The 24000-nt window shown below is 51.2% G+C and overlaps 13 protein-coding genes across 13 annotated transcripts; 9 read left to right on the top strand and 4 right to left on the bottom strand.

The window, feature by feature from the left end:
* Positions 1 to 193: 193 nt before the first annotated feature.
* BDP55DRAFT_562057 (threonine ammonia-lyase) lies at positions 194 to 2013 on the top strand (the record flags this gene model as incomplete). Its single annotated transcript, XM_060570124.1, has 2 exons — positions 194 to 412; positions 487 to 2013. The coding sequence occupies 2 exons, from the start codon at positions 194 to 196 to the stop codon at positions 2011 to 2013; spliced, it is 1746 nt and encodes a 581-aa protein (XP_060424626.1).
* Positions 2014 to 2414: 401 nt separating this feature from the next.
* Positions 2415 to 3429, top strand: BDP55DRAFT_678103 (ribosomal protein L36-domain-containing protein). Its single transcript, XM_060575959.1, has 2 exons — positions 2415 to 2889; positions 3054 to 3429. Exons 1-2 carry the CDS (start codon positions 2623 to 2625, stop codon positions 3141 to 3143), a joined length of 357 nt encoding a protein of 118 aa, XP_060424625.1. The 5' UTR covers positions 2415 to 2622; the 3' UTR covers positions 3144 to 3429.
* On the bottom strand, positions 3415 to 4269 carry BDP55DRAFT_328014 (complex 1 protein). The gene is made up of 4 exons (XM_060566824.1): positions 4059 to 4269; positions 3872 to 3993; positions 3596 to 3736; positions 3415 to 3529 (listed from the first exon to the last, which is right to left on the bottom strand). Exons 2-4 carry the CDS (start codon positions 3965 to 3967, stop codon positions 3455 to 3457), a joined length of 312 nt encoding a protein of 103 aa, XP_060424624.1. The 5' UTR covers positions 3968 to 3993; positions 4059 to 4269; the 3' UTR covers positions 3415 to 3454.
* A 148-nt stretch (positions 4270 to 4417) lies between these two features.
* BDP55DRAFT_562128 (acetyltransferase) lies at positions 4418 to 5543 on the top strand (the record flags this gene model as incomplete). Its single annotated transcript, XM_060570132.1, has 4 exons — positions 4418 to 4518; positions 4623 to 4833; positions 4906 to 5012; positions 5255 to 5543. 4 exons carry the CDS (start codon positions 4418 to 4420, stop codon positions 5541 to 5543), a joined length of 708 nt encoding a protein of 235 aa, XP_060424623.1.
* Positions 5544 to 6522: 979 nt separating this feature from the next.
* BDP55DRAFT_697361 (PLAC8 family protein) lies at positions 6523 to 8004 on the top strand (the record flags this gene model as incomplete). Its single annotated transcript, XM_060577674.1, has 3 exons — positions 6523 to 6549; positions 7447 to 7621; positions 7682 to 8004. 3 exons carry the CDS (start codon positions 6523 to 6525, stop codon positions 8002 to 8004), a joined length of 525 nt encoding a protein of 174 aa, XP_060424622.1.
* A 473-nt stretch (positions 8005 to 8477) lies between these two features.
* Positions 8478 to 9491, top strand: BDP55DRAFT_636516 (uncharacterized protein; the record flags this gene model as incomplete). The annotated part of the gene is made up of 3 exons (XM_060572893.1): positions 8478 to 8560; positions 8633 to 8785; positions 8849 to 9491. The coding sequence occupies 3 exons, from the start codon at positions 8478 to 8480 to the stop codon at positions 9489 to 9491; spliced, it is 879 nt and encodes a 292-aa protein (XP_060424621.1).
* Positions 9492 to 9956: 465 nt separating this feature from the next.
* BDP55DRAFT_678071 (uncharacterized protein) lies at positions 9957 to 10755 on the top strand. Its single transcript, XM_060575958.1, has 2 exons — positions 9957 to 10420; positions 10499 to 10755. The coding sequence occupies exons 1-2, from the start codon at positions 10183 to 10185 to the stop codon at positions 10582 to 10584; spliced, it is 324 nt and encodes a 107-aa protein (XP_060424620.1). The 5' UTR covers positions 9957 to 10182; the 3' UTR covers positions 10585 to 10755.
* Positions 10756 to 11475: 720 nt separating this feature from the next.
* BDP55DRAFT_772270 (uncharacterized protein) lies at positions 11476 to 13292 on the top strand (the record flags this gene model as incomplete). Its single annotated transcript, XM_060581135.1, has 2 exons — positions 11476 to 11588; positions 12993 to 13292. The coding sequence occupies exons 1-2, from the start codon at positions 11502 to 11504 to the stop codon at positions 13290 to 13292; spliced, it is 387 nt and encodes a 128-aa protein (XP_060424619.1). The 5' UTR covers positions 11476 to 11501.
* A 169-nt stretch (positions 13293 to 13461) lies between these two features.
* BDP55DRAFT_772269 (uncharacterized protein) lies at positions 13462 to 14851 on the bottom strand. Its single transcript, XM_060581134.1, has 2 exons — positions 14398 to 14851; positions 13462 to 14257 (listed from the first exon to the last, which is right to left on the bottom strand). Exons 1-2 carry the CDS (start codon positions 14455 to 14457, stop codon positions 13625 to 13627), a joined length of 693 nt encoding a protein of 230 aa, XP_060424618.1. The 5' UTR covers positions 14458 to 14851; the 3' UTR covers positions 13462 to 13624.
* A 431-nt stretch (positions 14852 to 15282) lies between these two features.
* On the top strand, positions 15283 to 16735 carry BDP55DRAFT_327903 (uncharacterized protein). Its single transcript, XM_060566823.1, has 3 exons — positions 15283 to 15793; positions 15856 to 15928; positions 15983 to 16735. The coding sequence occupies exons 1-3, from the start codon at positions 15377 to 15379 to the stop codon at positions 16648 to 16650; spliced, it is 1158 nt and encodes a 385-aa protein (XP_060424617.1). The 5' UTR covers positions 15283 to 15376; the 3' UTR covers positions 16651 to 16735.
* A 741-nt stretch (positions 16736 to 17476) lies between these two features.
* BDP55DRAFT_678063 (ferric reductase like transmembrane component) lies at positions 17477 to 20335 on the top strand. The gene is made up of 7 exons (XM_060575957.1): positions 17477 to 18158; positions 18210 to 18250; positions 18309 to 18614; positions 18670 to 18899; positions 18948 to 19009; positions 19062 to 19183; positions 19237 to 20335. Exons 1-7 carry the CDS (start codon positions 17679 to 17681, stop codon positions 20228 to 20230), a joined length of 2235 nt encoding a protein of 744 aa, XP_060424616.1. The 5' UTR covers positions 17477 to 17678; the 3' UTR covers positions 20231 to 20335.
* On the bottom strand, positions 20336 to 21696 carry BDP55DRAFT_678061 (Mss4-like protein). The gene is made up of 2 exons (XM_060575956.1): positions 20565 to 21696; positions 20336 to 20509 (listed from the first exon to the last, which is right to left on the bottom strand). Exons 1-2 carry the CDS (start codon positions 21284 to 21286, stop codon positions 20359 to 20361), a joined length of 873 nt encoding a protein of 290 aa, XP_060424615.1. The 5' UTR covers positions 21287 to 21696; the 3' UTR covers positions 20336 to 20358.
* A 423-nt stretch (positions 21697 to 22119) lies between these two features.
* Positions 22120 to 22413, bottom strand: BDP55DRAFT_732885 (uncharacterized protein; the record flags this gene model as incomplete). The annotated part of the gene is made up of 2 exons (XM_060580004.1): positions 22120 to 22303; positions 22367 to 22413. The coding sequence occupies 2 exons, from the start codon at positions 22411 to 22413 to the stop codon at positions 22120 to 22122; spliced, it is 231 nt and encodes a 76-aa protein (XP_060424614.1).
* Between the last annotated feature and the right edge of the window lie 1587 nt (positions 22414 to 24000).

Here is a 24000-nt window from a genome sequence, read left to right as displayed (position 1 = left end):
GTTCTACCCCGCGAGCCCGACTTGCGCTCCGATATCTGCCCCACTATGAACAAATTTCCAGTTTAATTCAGGCCGGTCTGGTCCATTGGGTCAGCCGTTCGTGACTCTTTCTTGGACAGTTTCTCTACCTCTGTCCCGGGCCAAGTGACTCCTCTTCTTTTCCCAAACAACTTTCCCGCAAGACATCGTGACAATGTCAGAGAACACAGAGCCTCCCGTCGTCGCCGTCATGACCAACGGAACCCTCAATGGCGTCAATGGCGACCACCCGCCGCGCCCAAGAACACCGCAGCCCGCCGGCATGTCCTTGACCGAGTACAGCGCCAACCCGTCCACGCCGCCAGAGGAAAGAAGGAACCGCATCAAGGGCGTTGTTCCCGAGGACTTTCTGCTGCCCGATGGCCACCCAGACGTAAGAACAATCACCAATGCCAATCTCAATGGCTCAATTGGGACGGACCACCGCTAAACTTTGTGCGCCTCTAGTACCTCCGGATGATCGCCGCCGCAACATCCCGCGTCTACGAAGCCTGCAAGATCACACCGCTCCAGCCCGCCGTCAACCTCAGCAACCGACTCGAGTGCAATGTTCTCCTCAAGCGCGAGGACCAACAGCCCGTCTTCAGCTTCAAGCTGCGCGGCGCTTACAACAAGATGGCCCACCTCGACCCCGCCGTTAGCTGGAAGGGCGTCGTCTGCTGCTCCGCCGGTAACCACGCTCAGGGCGTCGCCTACTCGGCCCGCAAGCTCAAGATCCCTGCCACCATTGTCATGCCCGAAGCCACACCCAGCATCAAGCATCTCAACGTCGCGCGCCTGGGCGGACACGTCGTCTTGCACGGTGCCGATTTCGATGCCGCCAAGGAGGAGTGCGGCCGGAGAGCGGCGCAGGACGGTCTGATCAACATCCCGCCGTTTGACGACCCGTATGTCATTGCGGGCCAGGGAACCATTGGTATGGAGTTGTTTGGCCAAATCAACATGGCTAAGCTCGATGCCATCTTCTGCTGTGTCGGAGGCGGTGGTCTCATCTCTGGCATTGGTGTCTACGTGAAGCGCATGGCGCCCCATGTCAAGATCATTGGTGTTGAGACCTATGACGCCAATGCGCTGGTCCAGTCCTTGGCCAAGGGAGAGCGGGTGGTATTGGACAGCGTCGGTCTCTTTGCAGACGGCGCCGCCGTCAAGACTGTCGGCGAGGAGACGTTCCGTCTCTGCAAGGACGTTGTAGACGAGGTCATCCAGGTCACCACCGACGAGGTATGCGCGGCCATCAAGGACATGTACGACGACACTCGCGCCGGTCTCGAGCCTGCCGGCGCCCTCTCCATCGCCGGTCTCAAGAAATACGTCGCCCAGAACCCGAGCGACCGCCGCAAGACCATGGTGGCCGTCACCTCTGGCGCTAACATGAACTTCGACAGGCTGCGCTTCGTCGCTGAGCGCGCTACCCTCGGCGAGGGTAAGGAAGCTCTGCTGGCGGTCAGCATCCCCGAGAAGCCAGGTGCCTTCTCCAACCTCATCACTAGCATCATGCCTCACTCCGTCACCGAGTTCTCTTACCGCTACGCTACTGACGAAGTCGCCAACGTTCTCATCGGTATCTCATTGACGGCCCCGGCGTCGCAAAGGACGCAGGAGCTTCAGATGCTTCTAGAGCGCATCAGATCGCACGACATGTCCGTGACGGATCTCTCTGGTGACGAGCTTGCCAAGAGCCACATCCGATACCTCGTCGGCGGTCGTTCCAACGTGCCCAACGAGCGCTTGTACATGTTCAACTTCCCCGAGCGGCCCGGCGCTTTGGAGAAGTTCCTCATGACGCTGCGCCCCAAGTTCAACATTAGTCTGTTCAACTACCGTAACTACGGCGGCGACACGGGCAAGATCCTAGCGGGTATCCTGTGCCCCGACAACGAGGTCGATCAGTTGGAGAAGTTCTTGACCGAAATTGGATATCCTTGGGAGGAATGCACCCAGTCAGCCGTCTTCAAGACTTTCCTCCGTAGTTAGAGCAGGTGGTCTTGGAAAATCCAGATATTTGGTTGATTTTCGTACGGCGCTGGGAGTTTTTGCGAACATTTGGGTAACAGAAAACGGAACGTTGGGAAATATCACGCATCCTGGTGCAACTTGGGGAAGAGAAAAGTCTCGCAACCTTTCACTATTTCCTGTAGATAGATCATTCATACTCAATGAGAAAAAGTCATTTACATTCCATTCAACTGTGATTTACTTCGCAGCATATAACTCAAATCATCCCATCGTCTGCAGGTAGGTACCTTTTCGTCCGATACCGCAGCAAGGCGATAAGAGTTGCCGTTCCGATAAGTGCACGGACATCAACACCACGTGATGAACGCCAAGCCGTCGAAAATGCTCCAACTGAGGCCATCCAGGCCCCTTCACCACCAGAGCAGTCGGTATCGCGAAGCTCCACGCCTCACCACGAAACACGGCTCCCGAAGCTCCGGATAGCTCCCGTTCGACGATTGACGCCCTTCGAATTGCTCGATCTTCAAGGACCCAAGCTCTAAGCTTCCACTGCCGCCCTGTCTGACCTTGTCCCTCCACAATCCACCCGACGAACAACGACCAGGGAACTCGAGAAAAGACTACACAATGGCTTCTACCCTCGCCGCCTCTCTCCGGGCCTTGACCCTCAGCACCGCCCGTGCAACGATCCCCCGCGCCGCCAGCACCACGGCCACAGCCACTGCGACGCGCGCCCTCTCGACGGCGATCCTGACGAAGCAGCCGGCGCAGAAGAGCGAGTCGATGCTCGCGCAGGTTGGAAAGAGCGCCTCGGGCGTGGTAAATGCCGTGGTGCAGCAGACGAGGGGGATGAAGGTGCACAGCTCCGTTAAAAAGAGGTGTGAGCACTGCAAGGTGAGCTTTTGCCCTTTGGTTTTTGCGAAGGAGTACATGGATTAGGCTTGGCTGGGATGATTCCGGGGAAGCGGGATTGAGGATGCTTGTAATGGACGAGGGGAGAGGAATCGGAGTTGTGATGGAGAGTTTGCTATGGGCTTTTTGCTAACACCATGCCACAGATTGTCAGACGCAAGGCGGGCAAGAGACACAACGGATACCTGTACGTCATCTGCAAGGCGAACCCCAGACACAAGCAACGTCAATCTTGAGAGATTCCCCGGTCATTGGGTTAGAGAGGATGCTATCAACAGAGTCGAGTGTATGAAGAAACCGTGTACCATACAGAGAGAAGGGAGAGGAGTGCCATTGGGCAGTGGGCGACGGCACGTGAGGAATGTCGCGACTGTAGACAAAGTCGGGAGACGAACCATGGGAAGCCATGCCAATCCCATTGGAGTTTTTAGAAAGATCCCCCTCATCACGGGCACCTTGCAGCTGTAGAAGCAAATCACGGCAAGGATTAGACCTTTGTGGTGTGTATTATACAGAGATTCTATTTTGGTTTTACAATGATGAGAGTCTACATTCCGTCGACGTATCGCTCCATGCCTTGCCACTCCGTCTTGCCTGTTGAAATGAGATAGCGGATGTGTCCCTAGATAATGTGTTACCAGCCTTGATTGATGAGAAGTGAGATGTGTGAGGAAAGGTGGGAACTTACGAGATCCGTCACATCTCGGTGACGCTCAAACTCATCGCGGGCGTATCGTCTCGACTCGACGCGGGTGTTTGGATCCGCGATGCGGCGTGTGCCGCGGATGATTTCACGGTAGAGGGATAGGACACGGGATCTCTGGAGGAACTGCAGATAAAGTGTGAGCACGCATGTATGCAATTTACACCATTATTCATCCAAGTGCTTGAGCACCATTCTCATGTGAATAGCTGAAGGAGAGATACGACGAGAGAGTATGAGAGACAAGGGGCAGGTTCTTACATGATCCAGACTCAAAGCCTTCTTCCCGAGCCGCGACCTGGCCGGCCTGGTAGAGTAGCTGCGGACAATAGACCACAGGGGAGTTTTGAAGGGCATTAGGGCCAAGTAATGGGAGGATCCGACTACATCTGCAAGTCAATTGTGAGATTGCCGAGGTTCGTCTCAACTGGACTCTAATGTTTCTCACCTATATCAAATGAAAGTGCTGCGCTTTCATGCTTTCAAAGCCAATTGGTGGCCCGGGGTGAGGTGTGGAAACTTTTCGGAGTGGATGAGGTCAAGACGGGGAAACTTCGGGACTTGTCGCCAGCGCCCGGCTCAGCAAGGGTCTGGGTCTGGCACAGCAACAGCTCTCAGTTCGGTGAAAGAGGGTTGCCCATTGTGGAACTGAATCATCTATTTACCTTACACCAAGTTCACATCCTCAGTCTCTCCCAACTTCTCTTAATTCTTGTAGAATTCGATGCAAGGTTTGTCTTTTTCTCTTCGCTTTACCTTGTAGACGAGCCACCCGGCTCAGATATCTTCCCCATCTTTGAATGAAGAATGGCACCACCCCGCAAACGTCGTAGGGCCCCGACCAACCCCATCGAAGCAGCGAACCGCAAATCCGACGCCGACTTTGTGAGGGACCATCTCCAGCCCAGGTTCGTCTCACTCCCGGCATCATGTCACCACCTACCCATCTGCCTTGAGCCAAGCGCCGCACATCGCAAGCGCACTCTTATCTCACACTATGATATGATACCAGCCCCGAGTGGACGAAATGGACGCATCCCAAAAGCGGTACATCGTACACCCTCTCACTCAAGTCCCCGTCGCAGCTCTCACAGGGTGAGCTGCAAGCGTGCTTCGACCTCATCGACTACACAAGTGGAGCAGATTATCGCGCTTCAAAAGATGGGTGGAGGCCTAGCCACAAGATGAAGGAGATGAAAAGCGAAGGACTACGATACGTCCTTGTGAAAAAGTCAGATGTGTCGGTGCCTGAATCATCCGCTGCCGGTAAGGACGCTGGTGAAGAGGGTGGAGAGGTTGCGGATGACAAAATTTGCGGATTTACGAGCCTGATGCCTACCTTTGAAGAGGGTGAGGCTGTGGTGTACTGCTATGAGATCCATCTCCTGGAGGAATTACGAGGGTGAGTTTTGGGAGTTTCTTCTGTGTGTTCCTGCTCGAAGGATGAGTCCAGGTGAGGGTATCCGGGGCGGGGACCGGCAGCCGGTGGGCTGAGCTCAGTGCGCCATCAGCACCATCCCGGGGGGATGAGGGTCCTCGGATCTCAGCCCGGTAGCCCACATCTCCAGGTCTCATTCCTGCTCGAACGCTCTACACTTTAGAAGTTGAGATACTAGATGCTCTAGATTACTGACTGCGATACAGCACGGGTGTCGGCCGCACACTCATGGATTACCTCGTCAAAGTGGCGAAGAGTATTCCCATTATCGAAAAGGTGATGCTGACCTGCTTCATCGCCAACGCGGATGCGCGCGCGTTTTATGAGAAGCTTGGTTTTGAAATTGATGCGCTGTCGCCCGTGGAGAGGAAGTTGAGGTTTGGAAAGGTGTTTGTGCCTGATTATGTCATCATGAGCAAGAGGGTTCGTGATAAGAGGAAGGATGAGGGGAGGGAGGATCTGGATAAGGGTGGCGTGGTAGATAATGAGGCGTGATTTACTCCATATACGGATATCTTGAGGTGAGATGCCTCAGATTGCTCCGATTCAAAGTAACGTGCATCTTCGGCGATGGCTTGCAAAGAGAGGGCCCCCGAAGACCATGCCCAGGATATTAGGCGGGTTTTCTTTTACACGATGTATCCGTACCGATGTTGAGAACCGATTATTCTCAACTCTCACAGACAGTTAATGACTACAACGAAGCAAGTGAGGCTGGGGAAAATGACAGACCATACTTAGAGCTGGAGCCCTTTTGACAAAGCCGCAAACCTCAGAGACACACTGCAATGGTAAGATGAGATGGGATGACAGGGGTGAGAGAGTGTAACCACAAGAACTTGCAAGGGGCGTGAAAAAGGGGACCGTTGCAGGGACAGTCCGGAAACCCTAACCTAAAATCGGGAACCGTTTCCACCCATTCGTCGGAATCGTCGCAGCTATTGGATTCGAGTGGCAGTGAGCTGAGCTGAGCTGAGCCATGAACAACTCACTCATGCTTCTTTTCACGCTCCTTTCTCCACGACTCATGTTGTCAGTTGAACACCACGGTTCCAGTTGAACTCAAACCTACTTGTATGTCTGCCTACGTTAGTCTTGACGATCACTGATGGCCCCGTCTTCTGATCGTCCAGAGCCCCGTTCGTTGGAGACACGACGGAGTGAGGCCCGGCCCCTTCCCGGCAGGCATTTCTTCCCAACTTGGACAGAGGAAGGAAAGCATTGAGACCACATGCACTGCGATCAATGGCCGATTCGCTCACATTACACACTCATACGTTTCCTCATCATGTAATGACATTCAGCGGCTCTCAATCTCACAAAAAAGACAAAATGGGAAGTGAGTACCCCTTACATGAGAAGAAATGCCAAACACGGCTCTCAATCTGCCTCGCGGAATCCCCCTCCTCACCCCTTGCCCGCCAAGCTCAGCCCTAGGACGCCATCCAACATCGTCGGGTCTAGCGTCCCCGCCATGATGCATGAGCCAGCTGCTGCGTCCGTTAGCCAAGTCTCCAATCACCGCTTCGACCAACAAGCCACAAGGGGAAACGAGAGGACGAAGGGCGTGCCAAGTGAGTAATGGATTCACGGATAATGGTCTGACATATTCTTCTAACGCCGGCGCTCCTCGGCTTCAGACTTGATTTTGCTTTGGCTCGGATGCACAGGATCCAGGCAACCGACAGGTGAGTGAATGAGTCGTGGGGTTATTCATCTCTCCGTCCAAAAGGCTACCAAGGCTACGACCTACATGGGCCTGCCAAAGGAGTGGTAAGAGAACCGGAGAAAAGGCTTGACATGAGCAAAGCCTCATTCCCCAAGCGAGAAGCACGACCCTGTCTCAAAGTCATCAAAAACGCCTATTGGCGTTGTCTAGCAGCAGCCTACGCTAGCGCTCGTGGACTGGGGACGAGGTAATTTGTGGTGAAGCTTGTTTTTGACCTTTTCAGCTACGAGATAAGGTACTGTTTCTGTGTGACCACTGGGCGAATTAGGCATGCTACTTGGGCTCACCCATTAAACCACATCCGGCCACTCTTGAGATGTGATCGGCCGTCTGCATTCGTCCAGCCCGTATTAAGTCCTTCAGCCGTCAGCCCGTTTGTCGAAGCGTTGTTCGTGTCTTGTCTTACATGATGAAGCCCACACGTTGTATATCAGACCACAGTATCCCTCGCCCGCCTTCTCTAGCTGCCTGACGCTCTTGTCGACTTTTCTCTGCTTCTAAAATTCTCATACAGCCACAGCCATACTCGACACCAATTTCTCCAGTCTCTACCTAGTAGCAACGCACCCTGTCATCATGGTCTACTCACAACAACCCAAGGCGGAGTACCAGCAGCCCGAGATGCAGCCTCAGATGCAACCGCAGCAGCAACAGCAGCAGTACTACGAGCAACAGCAACCTCAACAACAGCAGCTCCAGCACCAGCCCCACCCCCAGCACCAGCAGACAATGCAGCAAGAATACGTTCAAGGCGCCAACGTTCAGACCCAAGAATGGCAGTCGAGCCTGATGGACTGCGGTCCTTGCGATACCTGTATCGTCGGAACCTGTCTCCCGTGCTTGCGTAGGTCCCTCCATACACTTTCTACCCCAAGAGCCCCAACTAACACGCAACATCCAACAGTTCTCGGCAAAACCTCAGAGCGCATGCGCGACCCTACGATGCAGACGTACGAGGCCATTAACACAGACTGCCTGCTCATGTGCGGCATCAGCTGGTTCACTGGCTGCGGCTGGATCTACGCCATGATGAAGCGCGCCGAGATCCGCGAGCGATTCGGCATCAAGGGCTCCGGCAGCTCCGATTGCTGCGTGAGTTATTGGTGCGGTTGCTGCGCGCTCATCCAGCAGGATAAGGAGGTCCAGGCACGTCTGTCGACGGGTCCCATCGTTCAGGGGTACCAGCCGCAGAAGGAGGGAATGCACATGCCGCCGCAGCAAGCTTGAGCTACGGCTTTCTGATGCTGTTTGTGTACGGATACGCGATGAGGACCGATAAGGCTGCGGCGTGGTTTTGCTTTTGGTAATGATGGATATTGGTTATGGTATACCCATGGGATTGGAGGCTCTGAGACCGCCGACTCTGCACGATACTATTGTCATTTGACTGATAGCCTCGAAGAGTCGAGCACATAGGCTTGGTAATAGTTCTTGCTCTTAATTGAGCTTTTTGAGCTTGATCAAACATATTGGTCTTTCATCTGATATTCCTCGCCAAATCCCACCCCTGAGTGAATCACTAGAGCCACAACTGCTTGAAATCATCTTCGATCGAGGTCGCCTTGAATGGTGAATCATACCATGCCTGTCCCCAACTACAAAACGGATGTCGTGAGATGCGTATATTTCCTCCTTGATTTATCGTCAGTTCCCCTCCCCCACGCAAAACTGACTTCTGCCTCAATTACTATTTCGGAAAGATGGCAGCGATTGCATCTCAGAATGTCGTTGCGACAGCGAATGAGATATGCGGTTGGATACCGCTCGCAACCAACACCCTCGGGTAAAGAATCCCCTCTCCGACGTTATGCAAACAAGCAAACAAGACAAATGACATAGGCTCACAATCTCATAGGTTCCCACAAGAGCCTATCCCATATGCTTGTGTCAACCCACCCACAGATTGCATCTCGTCCGGGCCCTACATGGGCTGCGGCAACCCCATACCCACTGCATGCGTGCAGAAAGCGAAAGCCAAGAGGGGATGCGAGCCTGGCCAGCTCTGCTGGTAAGTCAATCTGACAAACAGTTTTCCCCGTGATATTTCATAGGAACGACTAACAACGGACAGTGGGCCCTATCCTAACACTGACTGCTGGACGTGGCACTCGATCGACAACACGGCGACTTACACACTCCTTCAATGTAGCTCAGTTTCCGGTATCGGAACGTTGATAGCAAATTCCATCCCTCCAGATGGCACCTTGACAGTCACCACGAAAAATGGTTCACCCAGGACCAGTGACGACGCCAAGACCACAAGGACAGCCGAGGTGTCTGCCCCAACAGCTGGGGTCACCATCGCCACGAAGACTAGTCTTCTGCTACCAGGAATCCCTTCGGAAACATCCGATTCGTCTGACGAAGCTTCACCAGCCGCCATTACAGGGGCCATCGTCGGAGCACTTGCCTTTCTTGGCATCTTGCTGGGTGTGACGGTCTTCATCTGGAACCGAGCCAGAAAGAGGAAGCGTCTAGCCCATGAGGCTGCGATTGGAGGACTCATGACGCCTCTGAGGAAGAGAGATAGCATGATACCGTTCCATGCTGGAGCCACTAATGTTCCTGTGTCGTCTGTATACGATTACGGTGGCCCATCGAATAGGGTATCGAGAGGTGATTCTGGTGTTCTGGAAGGCACCAACAAGCTTCCTCCAAGACCGCCGAGAAGCCCGGCCAGGGACATGAACGTCACTGAAGGAGGTTGGATTTAGTGGACGGGAAGTCGGGTGAGGCTTCAACGGTTATTCTCTCACGGACACTCCAAGTACTCATGCTAAATGATACATCCAGCTTTTGGTACTTCTTTACATAGGTCACAGTTCCTAAATGAAATCAGCTAGAGCATTCACTGCCAAGACACTAAATACCATAATGATACGACTCGAGCCAAAAGTTTAGAAACCATTATCAATCCTTTCTCCCTAACAGAATCCTTCCAACTCCATAGAGACGTTGATTGAGCTTTAGACTCTGCCTTTATCAGTAGAGATCAACGGATACCAGCGGGTCGCTGGGTCACTCAAGTGCGAGGTAGTGCGAGCCAAGCCATCCGAGGCCGGCAGAATGTCGATGCCTGGAGCTGGAACAAGGGAATAGGATTGCGGGCCGCTGCGCGGGGCTCCACATCTAGCCCTCAGAGAGATTGATAACTCTAAATGCTTGCATCAGCCTCCTTCGTAACTTATCCACACTCGTCAGCGCTACGCTTCTTCGAGAGCATGGGTGAGGCGATGTTTAAGCTCCTCCCAACATGAGATTGGTGACGCCTGAACGGTGCCTCAATTTTTTCAATCAACCTAGGATGTTCTCTCCTACAGCTTTAGATCCGATGATTGGCTACTTGAAAAGAGCTCAATACTTGCTGATGGTCTGAGGACATTATAAAAGGCAAACGTCTCCGCCATGTTGGGGGCACTCGATTGCAACATCCACGACTACAATCACAACATCATCCTATCCAAACGCACTCATCCATCAACACCCAGTTACCCGACGAATCTACAACCATTCTTTACAATGCAGTTCTCAAAGACCATCCTCCTTATCGCCGCAGCCATCGTTCCCTCCGTCATGGCTGGATGCAGTGGCGCCGCTCCTTATCAGGGAACTTGTTTGACATGCACTTCCACCTGCCACGATAGTAAGTAGCATCACCGCCGCGCTCGTAGACTCACGCCGATCGGTCAAGCTCCAAGGCGCTGACACAAATGTTCCAAAGACTTTGGCGGACCTGATCGCATGTCCTCCCTCCAGCGCACTGGCTGCATGACGAACTGCCTTTTGCACTGCAACGACTGCAACTAGACGGAATGACCTTGACTCTGATTGAAAAAGGCTTTAGGAGGCCAGATGTCACAAATGGCGGAATGTCCACCTCTTTTGAACTAGAAAAAGAAGGCCATGATTTGAGTAGCTCAGTTGATAGCTTCTTCACCGAGAATTTTGAGTCGAATAGAAGTTTACATTCACTGACAAGTTCGTATTCTCAGCCGAGCGCTTATTTTGTCAAGTGATTATAACTCACCTATCATCTGTGAGTAAATATAGCTATGTTAACGTAGAGCACGATCTGCTGTCGCCTGACACGACTGTTCGCTCCGGGAGCACCAATCATCAACTAGAAGACCTCTTTGCGGACGAGTTGATTTGAGTCATGCATTGGTAACGCCCCAAAAGCTCCAGTCTACATGCAAATACACATATATCTGTGTGTGTGTGTGTGTGTGTGTGTGAATCAAATCCCCGGATATAGTGAATGCGGCACTGGTCTCCATTGAGGCAAACCGAGACCGAAAACAATCCACTTATAGAAGCTCAATGAGTTGATACTAAGCAGTAGTGAGTCAGGTGTAATAAACGTGCTGCACTGCTCCCACGAACTTTATCAGGCATTTTCCGCAAAGAGAATACGACGGACTAAATTCTTGCGAGAGCTATTTCGAAAGTATTGTTGGCAAGTGGATGAAGTATTCCTACGGTGCGAGAAGCCGACTACTAGTTTGAGTATCTTTTCGGCGAAGGCATGTCGAGGACTTGACAAGACGCGTGTTTAGACTTTTGTATCCTAGGAGTTCCGCATTTTCTACCAGAGTGGTCCATGGATTTAACGAAAGCAGAATACGAGATACAAGTCCAAAAGTACATCAAGGGAAGTCTTCCTCCATCAGTTTAACAATATTTACATCACTACATCGAATCCTATTTGCAGTCACTCTAACAACATGAATTCCAAGTTCTTCATCGTGTCCCCCCTAGCCGCTTTGACGTCTGCCACAGTCACTTGTTCAGGCGACAACGCACCGTCGGAGGTATGGACAGAACGATTGTCACTATGCGTGTTTTAATTGACCTCGTACTAATCTGAGTCTTTACTGCAGCCTTAGTCATGCGTATACGAATCTAAGAAGAATGTCTGCGCTGGGTTCTGTAATGTAAGTTCTCTTCGTAATGGCAAACAAGTCCCAATAAGGTCACTCATGTCTTCAATAGTCCGATTGCGATGGATCTGTGTTGTTTGCATGCCTGCAGTGTGTCATCAACCTTTACCTACTTGACTTACCTTACATAAACATTATCCAACAACGCTAGGTCTGGAAATGGGCAAGGGAATAACTTCGACTGCTGGTGCTACCCCAAATTTTGAGGATTTTGTGCGAAGTGGGGAGTCATATACTAGTATGAAATGATTTCAATTTGTGATGTATACCTACTCTAGGTACTTAGCCAATAGCAGTTGAGTTATTATTATTGTGATAGAGCGGCTAGAATCAAGAATCTTATAAGAGTGTCTCATGACGATGATGTGCATAAGAAGATAGAGCGCATCGCAACTACAATAGTCCGCGAACAAGGGGCAAATGAGTGCTAAAGCTACCGGCTGAATGTGAGAATAGTTTTGAGACTTATAAAACATGGAAAAGTGCCCCCCAAATTGAGCAACTATATCGGCACTATACTCATCCGACATCCGATTCCTATTCCTACTGGGACATAGATGTCGCAGCACTTTAGCCGAAATGCCTTCAGAACCAGCTAAGTAGGTTGGTTCATTACCAATCTAGAAGCCGGGAAGAACGGAAATTCGGCAAGAAATGAAGATCGTTGATTTTCTGCCTGGCACGGTCGACATATCCGGTCAAAGTTCAACCTAGCATGAGTCAGAGTCTCACGAACTTGGACCTTGTGTATTTCCAGAGAAGGCAACTTGCCCGAGTACAGTGTAGTTGCATTACTCCCTTTGATGTGAAGAAATAGTCAATTAGCTAATGTGGTCATGTGGAAGCCCCAAGTATGTCTTTTCGAGGTTTCATTTTACTAGGTTGCGATTACAACTATTGTCAGAGCACTACGGAGTAGCTGAAGCCGGTACAGGGTGGGTCTCACGGAGTACTCTCGCAACTCATTTATTTTGACTTTCTAGGGGTTATTGAGTCCAAAAGCTAAGGTACTAGGCGTGCTCGAGGTGCGTTCAGTCCGCGATATCCGAAGCCGGGAGCGCACATGCAATGATTAGAAATCGTATTCATATACTTATATATGGCTTCTGCCTGGGCGGATTACTGAACATCCGGATCTTGACGGACACCGTATTCAAGCCCCATACTCCACCTCAATACGCAAATTATACAATCAAAAGTCCTAGTACGTCATTTCTAAACCTCTCGCCCTTTGTTCGTTGGATACAATGTACATTTTCAACTAATAATGACTAGACAATGGTCAAGCTATCCCTCCTCGCTCTCATCACCCCAGTGATGGCCGTCAACTGGGTCACCCTCTCGGCCAAGGGAGATGGAGCATTTGATCAGTTCAACGCCTGGGCCAAGCGGACGTGCCAAAACGACCAAAAGGGACAGGTCTACAGCTCCTCTGATATTTACGGTGACCTGTCGCTCAACTGCTACAACGTACCGCAGAGCTGGTGCGACTCTTACAATGGGGGAAAGAACTACCACCCTAGTGGAGTGTCGTTCACCAGCCCGAAGGCTGGGAAGTGCTACCAACAGTCATAGGGCAGTAGTCGGAACTTTAGTCTTTGGTCTTTCAGATACAGCACGGTAAATGGGGAATGGTTCTAAGCATAGCGCCATGCATGTCTTCACCGGCGAATCACACGTAGTGCTGGAAAAGTCTGATTGAGACATGAGTAGACTTAAGAATTATACTTTAGTTGAAAACAGTGTCTTGTATTAGGTACCTCGAATGAGCTGGCTTCTGCGCCTCTTCTTTTGCCACGAAATCCAAATTTGAAGCCTTAATAAGCCAATAGGTTTATAACTAGCTAAAGCAGACTACCTCAGTAAACACATACACTGCTGCCGTCATGCAACAGATAACGACTCTATCACACCCTCATTTGCGGGTGAGCGGGCGGGCGCACCCTTCCAGACCTTGTCTCTGCAGTTTCATAGACTTTGGCGTCTATACCACGGGGTGGGTACGTCTGCATGCGACCGCGCTCATCAGTGTGCCTCGTCAACTCCTGCCGACCCTCACGGCTGAGAGGCTCAAGGGGTGCTCGCACAAGCCCCGTTCGGTTTCCATTCGGATGAGCCACGACACCAACAACAGCGATCTTCTCATCGCCGTTCACTTGGGCCACGCGAACCGCAGCTCGGGTTTGCATGGGATCGTTCCCCGGCCGGCCGTTGGCAGGTCCCATTACGTTTGCTCGTTCATTCGGATGAACTACTCGGCCTGCCTGGCGCGCATTCAGGCAGCGGCGGTCGAATTGAAAATTGAATTGCTCGCCAGGTTGTGGGATGGCGTATTCTTGCATGGGGCCAGTAGGCCCTTGAGATCGACCTGGACCTGTGACGTAGTCATCAAAGGTCTTGGTTTCGTTGTTCACCGGCCCCTCTCTGCCACGGAAGTCGTGAGGAAAGTTGGATGGAGTGCGTGTGTGAGGCGGGGGCACAGTCTCAAGATGCTTCGCTACATCGTGTGCGGAAACGGGACCGTGGACTGTATGGTATTGCTGTTTGGGATCGGAAAGTCAGCTAATCAAGTTCTGGTCGTGTTGTCGTTCGCCGACTTGCGCTCAAGACAGAGTGTAGAATTCATATCTTGCATGCAATCCGACGAGTTGTGCTATTAGCAACAGGAGACAATACTCACAAGATGCTTTTCGGTGTTGTCCGTGTTGCGTCTCTGCGGCGTAGATTGCTTGTTGCCCATCTTGTCGATTCGTGGGGTCCGGTGTAATGGAAGATACTCAGGTGAGACTTCAGACAGTGAAATGATGCGACGGAAATCAAAGATCGCGATCAATGTGATGATTGAACTCAATTGGAAAAAGAAAATGACCACTTCTCCAGGATGTGGATGCTCTGAACAGTTACAAGAAGAACGCAAAACTACGCATTTTGATTCCTCTTAAGTAGGTAGAGCACAGCTCACATTTCTGGTCTCTCGAAATTTTGTCTCTCGATCGTTGTTCTTGAGGGACCGCAGCGCTTACTATAATTAGCGACAACGTGTTGGTTGGGCCGAGAACTGAAAGTGTCCCCTTCCAACATCGAACGATTAATCGACTGAAACTTGGAAGCACCAAAAGAGAAAAGTCTTGCTTCCAACATTGCCGCCAAAGAAGCAGGAAATCGCTGAAGATCCAATGATAATTCGTCAATTTACATTTCGTGTTGGTTCGGCCGGTGTGTTCGGTGACCCGGTAGGTTTCGGGCCCCTGGCTGTGAGGTCGCCGCGGTACCGGCACGGTGGTTCGGCGATGCGCTCGCTTGGTGGGCTGTGCAACGGTCGGCGCTTAATATGCGTGACCACTTGCGACCCTGGCCACGTGAGGAGAAGACCTCTCCAACATGGAAACCTGCCTTCTCCTCATCAACTCACAGCCCCCCAGGTTGCCTCCTGCCTCATCTGCCTTATTAACCACCCGCTGCCCTCATGACCCAACTGTTCAATTCTTCACAAGTCCAACACCATTAAAATCACTTCATCAAATCACTCCCCCGAAGCACTCTTTCTAAGCCACTTCTCTAGGCTTCAATCACTTCATTAAATCATCTCACAACAACCATAAATACCTACCTTGAAATCTTCCGAGTTTCTCAATCCTCGTCAGCCCGAAGATAGCACCATGTCAATCGGTAGCACAGAACCCCATGCAGCATCTCCTGCCGAACCGTGGAGAGCTGAGCTCGAAGAGCAAATTGCCGAGCTGGAGAGTTGGGGAGATGAGCAAGAAACGGAAATCGCTTCCATCGTTCTCAAAATGCTCCTCTCATTTCCTGAAAAGCAGTACCTGGCCACTCTTGAAGCTTCACTCCGCATAGGAGCTGATTACTGGGCCAAGTTTCTCCCTTCGAGCTGGGATCCTCTGAACAAGCCTTATATGAGGGACGACAAAGGCTGGCCCATGTACCTCGATGGCGTTTACGGCACGATCCTCCGCCAATCGTGGCTTCTGCGTTATGACGACGCTCGACAAGACTGCTTAGTGAAGCTCTTGACTGACTTACAGAATCTGCCCAAGGTGACATATCGGGCCTACGGTGTACGTCTCTACTTCCATCTATCTTTTCCCCCCATCGACTTTGTTGCTTACAGCTCTTACAGAAAGAGCATATTGCGTACCACAATGACCAAGTCTTTGTCTCAGGGTGTGAAGAGAACTGGAATGCCAAATTTGGTAAGTCAAACCAACCTACTTCATATGTAACATCTTACTCACTATTACGACAAGCATCCGATCGAGCTGAACCGACGGAACCTCAAGCAAAGAAGGATTTTATACTGACTTGTGATGAGTGGGTCAACTTCTCCTCATTCTTGGCCCGGTATCATGGCTCCAAAGCATACCAGAGATGGGATAGCCACATGAAGTATCCGAGCATCGATATTGAGCTCGCGCTTGAAAAGCCCCTGCCTTCCGGGAAACTCGGCGAATGTAGACTGTTAGTGGCGTCCAATTGGTTGATTCATGCCGGAAAGATTATCTATGAGGACATGAAGAAGTCGGGGACGGAGAGGTGGGGTCTCGGCAGATGGAGTCGCTGGACGGAAACACTTCGAGGTATCCTGGATGCTGGGGGGCAGACGGGTGAAGTGACTGCGAGACTACAAGCAGCCTGGGACACGATCCTCTCGTTGGGCCCGGATGCTAGTGAGCTTAAGGGAAGTAGCGAGGTTGAGAAGAACAGCGAAATCGAGAAGAGCAGCGAAGTCGAGAAGAACAGCGAGGTTAAGGAGAGCAGCGAAGTTGAGGGGGTGAAGGAGGTGAAGGAGGACAGTCACATGGAGGACAGTAGTGAGGTGAAGAAGAAAAGTGAGATGAAGGACGACATCGTGATGATGGAGGACAGCGAGGTTAAGGAGAGCAGTGAGATGAAGTTGGGCAGTGAGGGGAAATAGGTAGTTCAGTAGTCATCTGATATCGTAGCTATTGAATAGATCAAATACACCAGTATTCCACCACGCGCACAAGTGCAATGAAAAGGGCTACTCGGACTATAGCGCTGTGCACATTGTGACTAGATTCGTAACCTAGACTCGTCTAGTTTGTGGGATGGACGCAGCGTGAGTCAGAGAGACTGGACATGATTGTTGGGATGAACGTTCGAGCCGTTGCGATTCCGGCGGCCCGGGCGGTGATGTGTCACCGGGGAGCGGAAGGGAAAAAGGGACGTTCCTTGAAGCCCGGCGAAGTGGTCTGAGATTGGTGGGTCTATAGGATAGGACGGTCCCCTCCATCGCTGCTTTAGTTTGGATATGATCTCGACGTTTGGTGTACAAAAAGAAGAAGCCTTTGCCAAGGTTTTCCCGCAATGTGGCCCAAAAGCAGCGGAGCCGGCGGGATGTACGCGAGGGATCCGCTGGTGAGACATCAACGCAGCATGGGCAGCATCAGGTGGACACGCCAAGCACCAAGGGCAAATCAAGACATGCACGAAGGGAAGTCGCGGCGTGCACTCAGAGAGCAGACAAAGAGCATGACTTGGATGATCCAAGTAAGTTGGACTGTTGTATGACGGCAAAGTTGCCGAGTGACGGGGATTTTGGCGGGGCATTCGTCTGCGAGAACTGAAAAGTGCGACGCTGTAGCCGCGGCGAGCCGATGCCGGTGGATTATCGCGATAACCTAAGCTAGTAAAGTGGGGGCGATTGCTTAATCAGATGATCTGATAAGATCAAATTCTCCCACCTCCTGCCACCTGCCCCGAGCGCACTTTCTGCACCCAGCGAATTCCGCCATACTTTTTTTTTGTCCTGAGGTCTCCCCGCCCCGGGAACCTCAACTTTTGCCTCTTCCGCAACCTCACCCCTCGACGGCATTTCAACGGCATCATTTCGATCGTCCTGGGGACCTGCGCATCGGAATACCGCGCACTCCACGGTCGGCTTGCTTCATCGATGCAAACACCCGCAACTCGGCCGTGAATATGCGCGCTCCGTCGTCGGGGCTCCGGCTATTGCCGCCCACCCTCATCGCCGCACTGTGCCTCTTCGTCGCCTCGGCCTCGGCTCTCGCAGGCAGCGGCGGTGTCTGCTTCGACTCGTGCTCCAACACTCTTCGCCAGCCGCAGTTCAACGACACCCAGTCCTACAATGGGAGCTTGCCCTCTAGGTCGAAGCTCATCCCGCAGTGCGTGAGCCAGCTGCACATCAAGTCGCTCTACCTCTGCGCCGACCTGCACTGCGACTTGACGCACCGTGTCGCTGGCCTGAGCAACGTCAACCACACCTGCCAGGCCTACATGAACACCTCGCTGCCGCCCTTTGAGATTGTCGCCGGCTATTCCGATGAGGAGATTGCTGGCTTGCGGAGGTTGACTAAGGCGGAGGGGTCAAACGCGTCGACTGTGCTGAACGAGGTGGTACTGCCCGCGGATGCCTACTATCAAATCTGGTTCGACTCTCTCGTACGGCACCCAAGTATCCCTTCGGACCAGCACTCAATTGACAACCCATAGGAATCCGTCGAGTATACATATGGTAATCATTATAGATATGGGTACGTGCACTCAACTTCAGTTATGCTTCGGTTGTGGTCGCTAATATCACATGCTCAGCTTTTACGTGATCGTCTTCTGGTTCATCGTAGTCGCCATCGGTCTGGGGTCTCGCCTCGTTGCAGCCATCGGAAACCTTCAAAAGCAGGAATGGGATTCACGAAAGTCGCCCAGCATCCTCCATTGGACTGCCCTCTGGCTCAAGCGATACATCACCGTTCCCGCAACCTTCGGCTACCGCTGTTCCCAGAACCTCGGCTGGTGCACCATCCCGCCACGCATCCAGAGTCTCACCATATTGACCTTCATTGCCGCGAACGTCTTCTTCTGTGTCTATGGGTATTGGATCTTCGAGGGCCACATGTAGTAAGTGTAGCTTGCTCTACTCATAGCCGTGACCTCGTAGCTTACGTCTCCACAGTTGGCCGCAAAAGTACCACTTGGTTTGGCGTTACGTAGCTGATAGAACCGGCATCATATCGTTCGCCAACTTCCCCATCATCTGGCTCTTTGGCATGAGGAATAACCTCCTCATGTGGTTGACTGGGTGGGACTTTGGGACATACAACAATTTCCACCGTTGGGTTGCCCGCGTTTCGACGCTTCAGGCTGTCGTCCACTCCGTCGGCTACGTTGTTCTGGTCTTTGATGGTAGGAAGCACACCTCCTCTTTTGACGCTCAACTCTAACCTGCAACAGATGGCGATTGGAACTACTGGATGTCATATTGGCACCAGATGTGGTGGATTGAAGGATGGTTTGTGAGTACTGCCCTGTTGTGCTTTCAGTAGCATGTGCTGACCTCCGATACAGGCTACCGTTGGCATGTGCGCCCTGCTCTTTGCGTCTGTCTTTTGGATGCGACGAAAGCAATACGAGCTCTTCCTCATTCTCCACATCTTACTATCGATTCTTGTCCTCATAACCATGCTTGGGTAGGTTTCAACCCTTTGTGTCTTCCTGACTTCCCAGTACTCATCGACTCTAGCCACGTTTCTATTTTCCTGGGCCAATTCGACATCCTCTTCTGGGTACCTAGCCTCATCTGGATCGGCGATCGTATTCTACGCATGTCGCGGACACTATCTTTCAACCTCAAGTTTTGGAATACATTTGCTCTCGCCACATACGACGCTAACTCCAACATCATCCGCATCAACGTTCCATACTCTACTAGCTTCTACGAGCCCAAAGCTGGTACCTACTACTACCTTCACGTTCTCAGCGACAAGCGATTTTGGGAAAGCCATCCATTCACCATGGCTTGCACGACGACAAACATGAATGTTAGAAGGAAGTCATCCAGCGAGCAGACTCCCCTGCTCGTGGCGGGAGAACACGATGTGGAACCCATTTCAGAGGTTGGGTACGAGCCTAGAAGGGGCGAACCATCCATGACGTTCCTCATCCGTCCCTATGATAGCTTCACCGGCCGTTTGCGGGAAGACGCAGCAGCGCAATGGCCTCGCCCTGCACGCCTACGCGTCCTCGTCGAAGGACCCTACGGACACAAGCAGCCCTTCAACCAGTTTGACGACCTCCTTTTCATCGTGGGAGGCAGTGGTGTTGTAGTACCGCTCGCCCATCTCGCCGAACTCACCAAGGCATCATCAAAGACACGGTCAATCAAGATCGTGTGGGCCGTTCGCGAACTCAGTTTCGCAGTGGACGTGCTGCGCCACGACTTTGAAGACGCCTTTGAGGGTGGGAAGCTGTCTGTCGATATCTACATTACGCAACACAGCCTCGAATCGAATGCTGCGCGGCCGGAGGAGTGGCCCGAGCAGGTGCGCTTGCTTCACGGGCGTCCTGAAGTTCGCGAGGAGGTGCAGGATGCGGCTATCGCAGCTGACAAGGCAAGTCTCGCTGTTGTAGCATGCGGACCCGCTGTCATGGCCGATGATGCTCGAAGGTCGGTTGTTGAAATGCTTGGACGTGGGTGGTCAAGAGTCGACTACTTCCAAGAGAGTTTCAACTGGTAAGCGATTTTGAGACTATTTAAATTGGAATTATGGATGTAGAGCGTTACCACGAGCATAAGACGGCGTCAAGCGTTGGGGTTTACTGATTTTATATTACACAAATGCATTACATCTAGAGGTTCGACGTATTAGTCGCCATTGCTATTTTCCATCTTCCGCTTCTTGTGCTTTACATCCACAATCTCTTCCTCCATCAATTCGCTCTTCTCATCCAGGCCGCTCCACTTCGGCTTGCCATCCGGGAGGTCAACAACCCTTTGACCGTAAAAGATATGCTTCCTACGCAACAGTTAGCATCACAGCAAGTGGGCCCATGGAGACAAAGGGAACTTACTGAACATCGAACTTCTTCCTCTTCTCCTCCCCATCAAAATGCAGTAACCCAGGAAACAACAAGACCATGTTCCTCCCCTCATCCATAATCCGACTCCCACAAAACCCGCAACTTACTTTACACGGCAAATCATGGCCCTGTAGATTCTTCCCCGACGAGTAGAACGCCAGCCCGTCGACGCCGTTATCGAACGCCAGATCTTCCTTGTGGAAGATGGCGGCCCACTGGAAGGGCGCGCCGTGCATCTTTTGGCAGTCCCTGCAGTGGCAAAACTTCGAGGCCAGGGGCTCGTCTTTGGAGAGCCAGTAGGTTACTTGGCCGCATTGGCAGGCGCCGCGGATTTTCTTGTGGAAGGCGTCGCCGTGCGGATGGGATTTGCCTGGGGCGATGTAGGGAGCTTGGGTTTTCCAGTGTTCGTCTTTGGAGTTTGTGGTTGGTTTGGTTTCGGTGATTTCGGGTTTCTTCATTTTGGGAAGTGGGTGGGAGGTTGTGGTGTATGTTCGGTGGTAGTGAAGATGGTGCACGAAGGGTGTGAAACGTAGTACTTGGGTAGCTCTCAACGCTGGGATAGATCCTGGTAGTGTCGGAGAACTTTGCTTTTGCGTTGGAAACCCAATCGATTCACTTGGGAGATGCGAAGTGCAGAGGTTTTGTCGAATTCTCGTGGATGCTGCGAGGGAGAACGAACAGAGTCCCCAATGATGCGGTGATGATGACATCATTGGCGTAAATGTCTATGATGGCTTTATTCTGGCGTGAAATAAGAAATGCCCGCACTGGTAATTTTTGGACTTCTCTGGGTTAGAGAGCGAAAAGCCACGGTTTCGACGATCTATGGGGTAAGGCAGGGCGTTGAAATGTGTAACGGTCGAGCTAAGGTGCTTTGGCATGGGGGGTTGGTCTGAAGTCTAAACATGACATTTGGAGTCGGGACGAACCGCGGTCTCCTCTAATATGTAATAACTCTATTCACCATTGAATTGTTTCACGTTTGGGCTTTGATTATTACTAGATTAGGCTGCTGGAGTAACCAAATGCATATATCTTCATGACTCTCACATCTCATCAAGGGGTAAGGGGGCGAGCCGGCGCTCGGACTAGCAAAAGAGATGTCATCGGGTCATCATCGATCGGATCTTTTTACCCCACAGACTACGAGCGAATCGGGGAAAGGAAGTCCCCTGACGATCTTCCGTCCCAAATGGACCTGTCCTGAAGTCGAAACTTTGAGAGAGAGGGGGTAAGGTCATCGCACACAAGCAACATGATTTAGAGTCAAGTCGTGAATCAATTGGCAATTATGACTGATTAGAAGACCACGTTTGATTGTACTCAGACTCTGGACTATCGTGAGTGCAATGATGATATTGCAATGTCCCACGTCAACTGCAATAATTGAACTTCTCTGCTCGCATCGGGGTGTACCAATGCCATTCATATTGCCAGGATAAACCTTGAAATTTTCGTTCCCTCGTTGAATTATCTGTATCGAGTAAGTGTCTATCAATAATTGAACAAGAGGCTAACATGAATGATATAATTCAACTTACGTTACTTATTCCTTTGACGCAGCCATCTTGTCCCAAGAGTTTTGCCAGTCGCCAAGATACTCCTTCGTCTCCTTGATCTTTAGCGCCTTTATCTCACAGCCGCTCTTTTTGGAGTTAATTTGAAGCTTCTCCGTGATTGTTGGAGAGCTTTTAAAGTAATGCTCAAGCATAGAAGACGGGCCTGCAGCACTTTCTGATAGTGTCAGCTTGAGAAGTTGAGCCACAGTATTGATGCAAGACTTTCAGACTAACCCCTCGTCTTTAAGAGCAAGCCTGAAGTTTGCCGATTGTTGAGACATTGTGTAATTGTATTAGCGAGTGATTTCCAGTCGAGTTTCATACTCTTCATAGATCTTGTGCAATAGACCTGGTCGACGAGAGATGCCCGATCACGAGGGCTTCACACTGAGGAAGATGAATCAGTCTCTTTATCTATGGAATTTTTGAAAATTTGCGTTCTTCAAGTATTCATACAAGGTAATATCAAATCTAATGATCATGCCCAGCAGTAACTGCTTTTGCTATCGGTAGTTACATCTACTGTTCATTCATTAGCACAAACTATATTGATATCAAGAAACTTGAACTTCAACTCCATGAATATCTACATCAGTTCATGTGCTCGTGAGCAGGCAGGGAAATATATCCAGGAACCACACCGATCGCCTCAAAACACAGAGGTCGCACTTAGTCCCATTTGGCAATAGTTCAACATCGGCTGGACTGATCGGAGTCCGCGAGACCACAGGAAACATGTATAATGACGAAACCTCAGTTGTGCTTTCACAAATTATTGGGTGCTTGCTTCCTCTGTCTGATTGGCGGTCCGCTGACCAATAGGACACGAAAGCACAGCTGTGCCTTCATTGTATCACAGCCTGATCTTGCAACGCTGACTTTCTGACCTGGTTTGACTACTTGGCCGGACTCTCTTCATTCTTCTTCCATCCGTATCGATACCATGTCTCCAGCATGGGGAGATTTCTGTCAGAGGCGACTCATTTCTGGAACCGCCGTCTAAGCCCATCAGCTTCGATCGATTGATCGTGTCCGCTGAAAGCAATATATCTCCTAGTTCACCATCAGGCAACGCTTCCTACGCTTCCATGGATTCAGTCGGTTCCCCCCCATACTTGCCCCCGCCAAATCCCACGTATATTTCCGATGGTGTTCAACAAGTCGGCTTCAGATCGGATGACGACATCAAATCCAAGGCGCTGCAGGACATGGAAGACGTTATGGAAAGTTCAATGTCATTACCTGCATCTTTTGCAAAGACGCCAGCGGAATTGAGACGTAACGAAAACATAGAGAGGCCGGGATGCGTGCGCCTTCCTTCAGATAGGACTGGAGCTAGACCAGAATTACCGACAAGACCTGCACATAAGTCTAGTATGATGGAGTCTCAAAGCCATGTCAGTCGTGTTTACTATTTGAGGCCAAAATGGGAGGCTAGGTACAACTGTTTGCGACACGCAACCCAGGACGACCTCGACTTGTACAAACAACCCATCTTGATCGTTTATCAAGATGAAAAATCCGTGGAGAAAGTCAGAGAATTTCTTTTGACTCGCAAACTTCATGTGACGTGAGTTTAGACTTATTCTTTCTCCCTGTTGCACTATTTTCCAGATAAGGAAAGTGTATGTACGTCATTTTCTCGCATATGATGTCTTTTGGCAACGTCGACCCTAGGGCGCTGTGCGAGACACAGAAGGCTTGGAGAGGCATGCGACTGTTCTGATCACCTTGAGTAACACCCAAACCAGGGTCGCAGACGTCCAACTTCAGTTAAATAAATGGGGGGCATGCCTCACCGAGCATCCATCTGGGCCCCAATCTGAGTTGTGTATGGACGGTGTGATGTTCTCATGGAACATGAATCA

Source organism: Colletotrichum godetiae (assembly GCF_030913485.1).
Source record: "Colletotrichum godetiae strain CBS 193.32 chromosome Unknown BDP55scaffold_55, whole genome shotgun sequence".
NCBI classification, from domain to species: domain Eukaryota; kingdom Fungi; phylum Ascomycota; class Sordariomycetes; order Glomerellales; family Glomerellaceae; genus Colletotrichum; species Colletotrichum godetiae.
Note: the sequence above shows the minus strand (reverse complement) of the source record. Positions and strands in the feature narration are given on the sequence as shown.

Coding starts and splice junctions, on each gene's coding strand:
- BDP55DRAFT_678103 (XM_060575959.1), top strand. CDS start 2,623: ATGGCTTCTACCCTCGCCGCCTCTCTCCGGGCCTTGACCCTCAGCACC. Junction 2,890..3,053: donor AGAGGTGTGAGCACTGCAAG/GTGAGCTTTTGC, acceptor ACCATGCCACAG/ATTGTCAGACGCAAGGCGGG.
- BDP55DRAFT_328014 (XM_060566824.1), bottom strand. CDS start 3,967: ATGCCCTTCAAAACTCCCCTGTGGTCTATTGTCCGCAGCTACTCTACC. Junction 3,737..3,871: donor AGGCTTTGAGTCTGGATCAT/GTAAGAACCTGC, acceptor CTTTATCTGCAG/TTCCTCCAGAGATCCCGTGT. Junction 3,530..3,595: donor ACCGAGATGTGACGGATCTC/GTAAGTTCCCAC, acceptor CACATTATCTAG/GGACACATCCGCTATCTCAT.
- BDP55DRAFT_678071 (XM_060575958.1), top strand. CDS start 10,183: ATGTTGGGGGCACTCGATTGCAACATCCACGACTACAATCACAACATC. Junction 10,421..10,498: donor CACTTCCACCTGCCACGATA/GTAAGTAGCATC, acceptor AATGTTCCAAAG/ACTTTGGCGGACCTGATCGC.
- BDP55DRAFT_772269 (XM_060581134.1), bottom strand. CDS start 14,457: ATGGGCAACAAGCAATCTACGCCGCAGAGACGCAACACGGACAACACC. Junction 14,258..14,397: donor ACAACACCGAAAAGCATCTT/GTGAGTATTGTC, acceptor GATCCCAAACAG/CAATACCATACAGTCCACGG.
- BDP55DRAFT_327903 (XM_060566823.1), top strand. CDS start 15,377: ATGTCAATCGGTAGCACAGAACCCCATGCAGCATCTCCTGCCGAACCG. Junction 15,794..15,855: donor TGACATATCGGGCCTACGGT/GTACGTCTCTAC, acceptor CAGCTCTTACAG/AAAGAGCATATTGCGTACCA. Junction 15,929..15,982: donor GAACTGGAATGCCAAATTTG/GTAAGTCAAACC, acceptor TATTACGACAAG/CATCCGATCGAGCTGAACCG.
- BDP55DRAFT_678063 (XM_060575957.1), top strand. CDS start 17,679: ATGCGCGCTCCGTCGTCGGGGCTCCGGCTATTGCCGCCCACCCTCATC. Junction 19,010..19,061: donor GGTGGATTGAAGGATGGTTT/GTGAGTACTGCC, acceptor CCTCCGATACAG/GCTACCGTTGGCATGTGCGC. Junction 19,184..19,236: donor GTCCTCATAACCATGCTTGG/GTAGGTTTCAAC, acceptor CATCGACTCTAG/CCACGTTTCTATTTTCCTGG.
- BDP55DRAFT_678061 (XM_060575956.1), bottom strand. CDS start 21,286: ATGATGTCATCATCACCGCATCATTGGGGACTCTGTTCGTTCTCCCTC. Junction 20,510..20,564: donor AGGAAGAAGTTCGATGTTCA/GTAAGTTCCCTT, acceptor ACTGTTGCGTAG/GAAGCATATCTTTTACGGTC.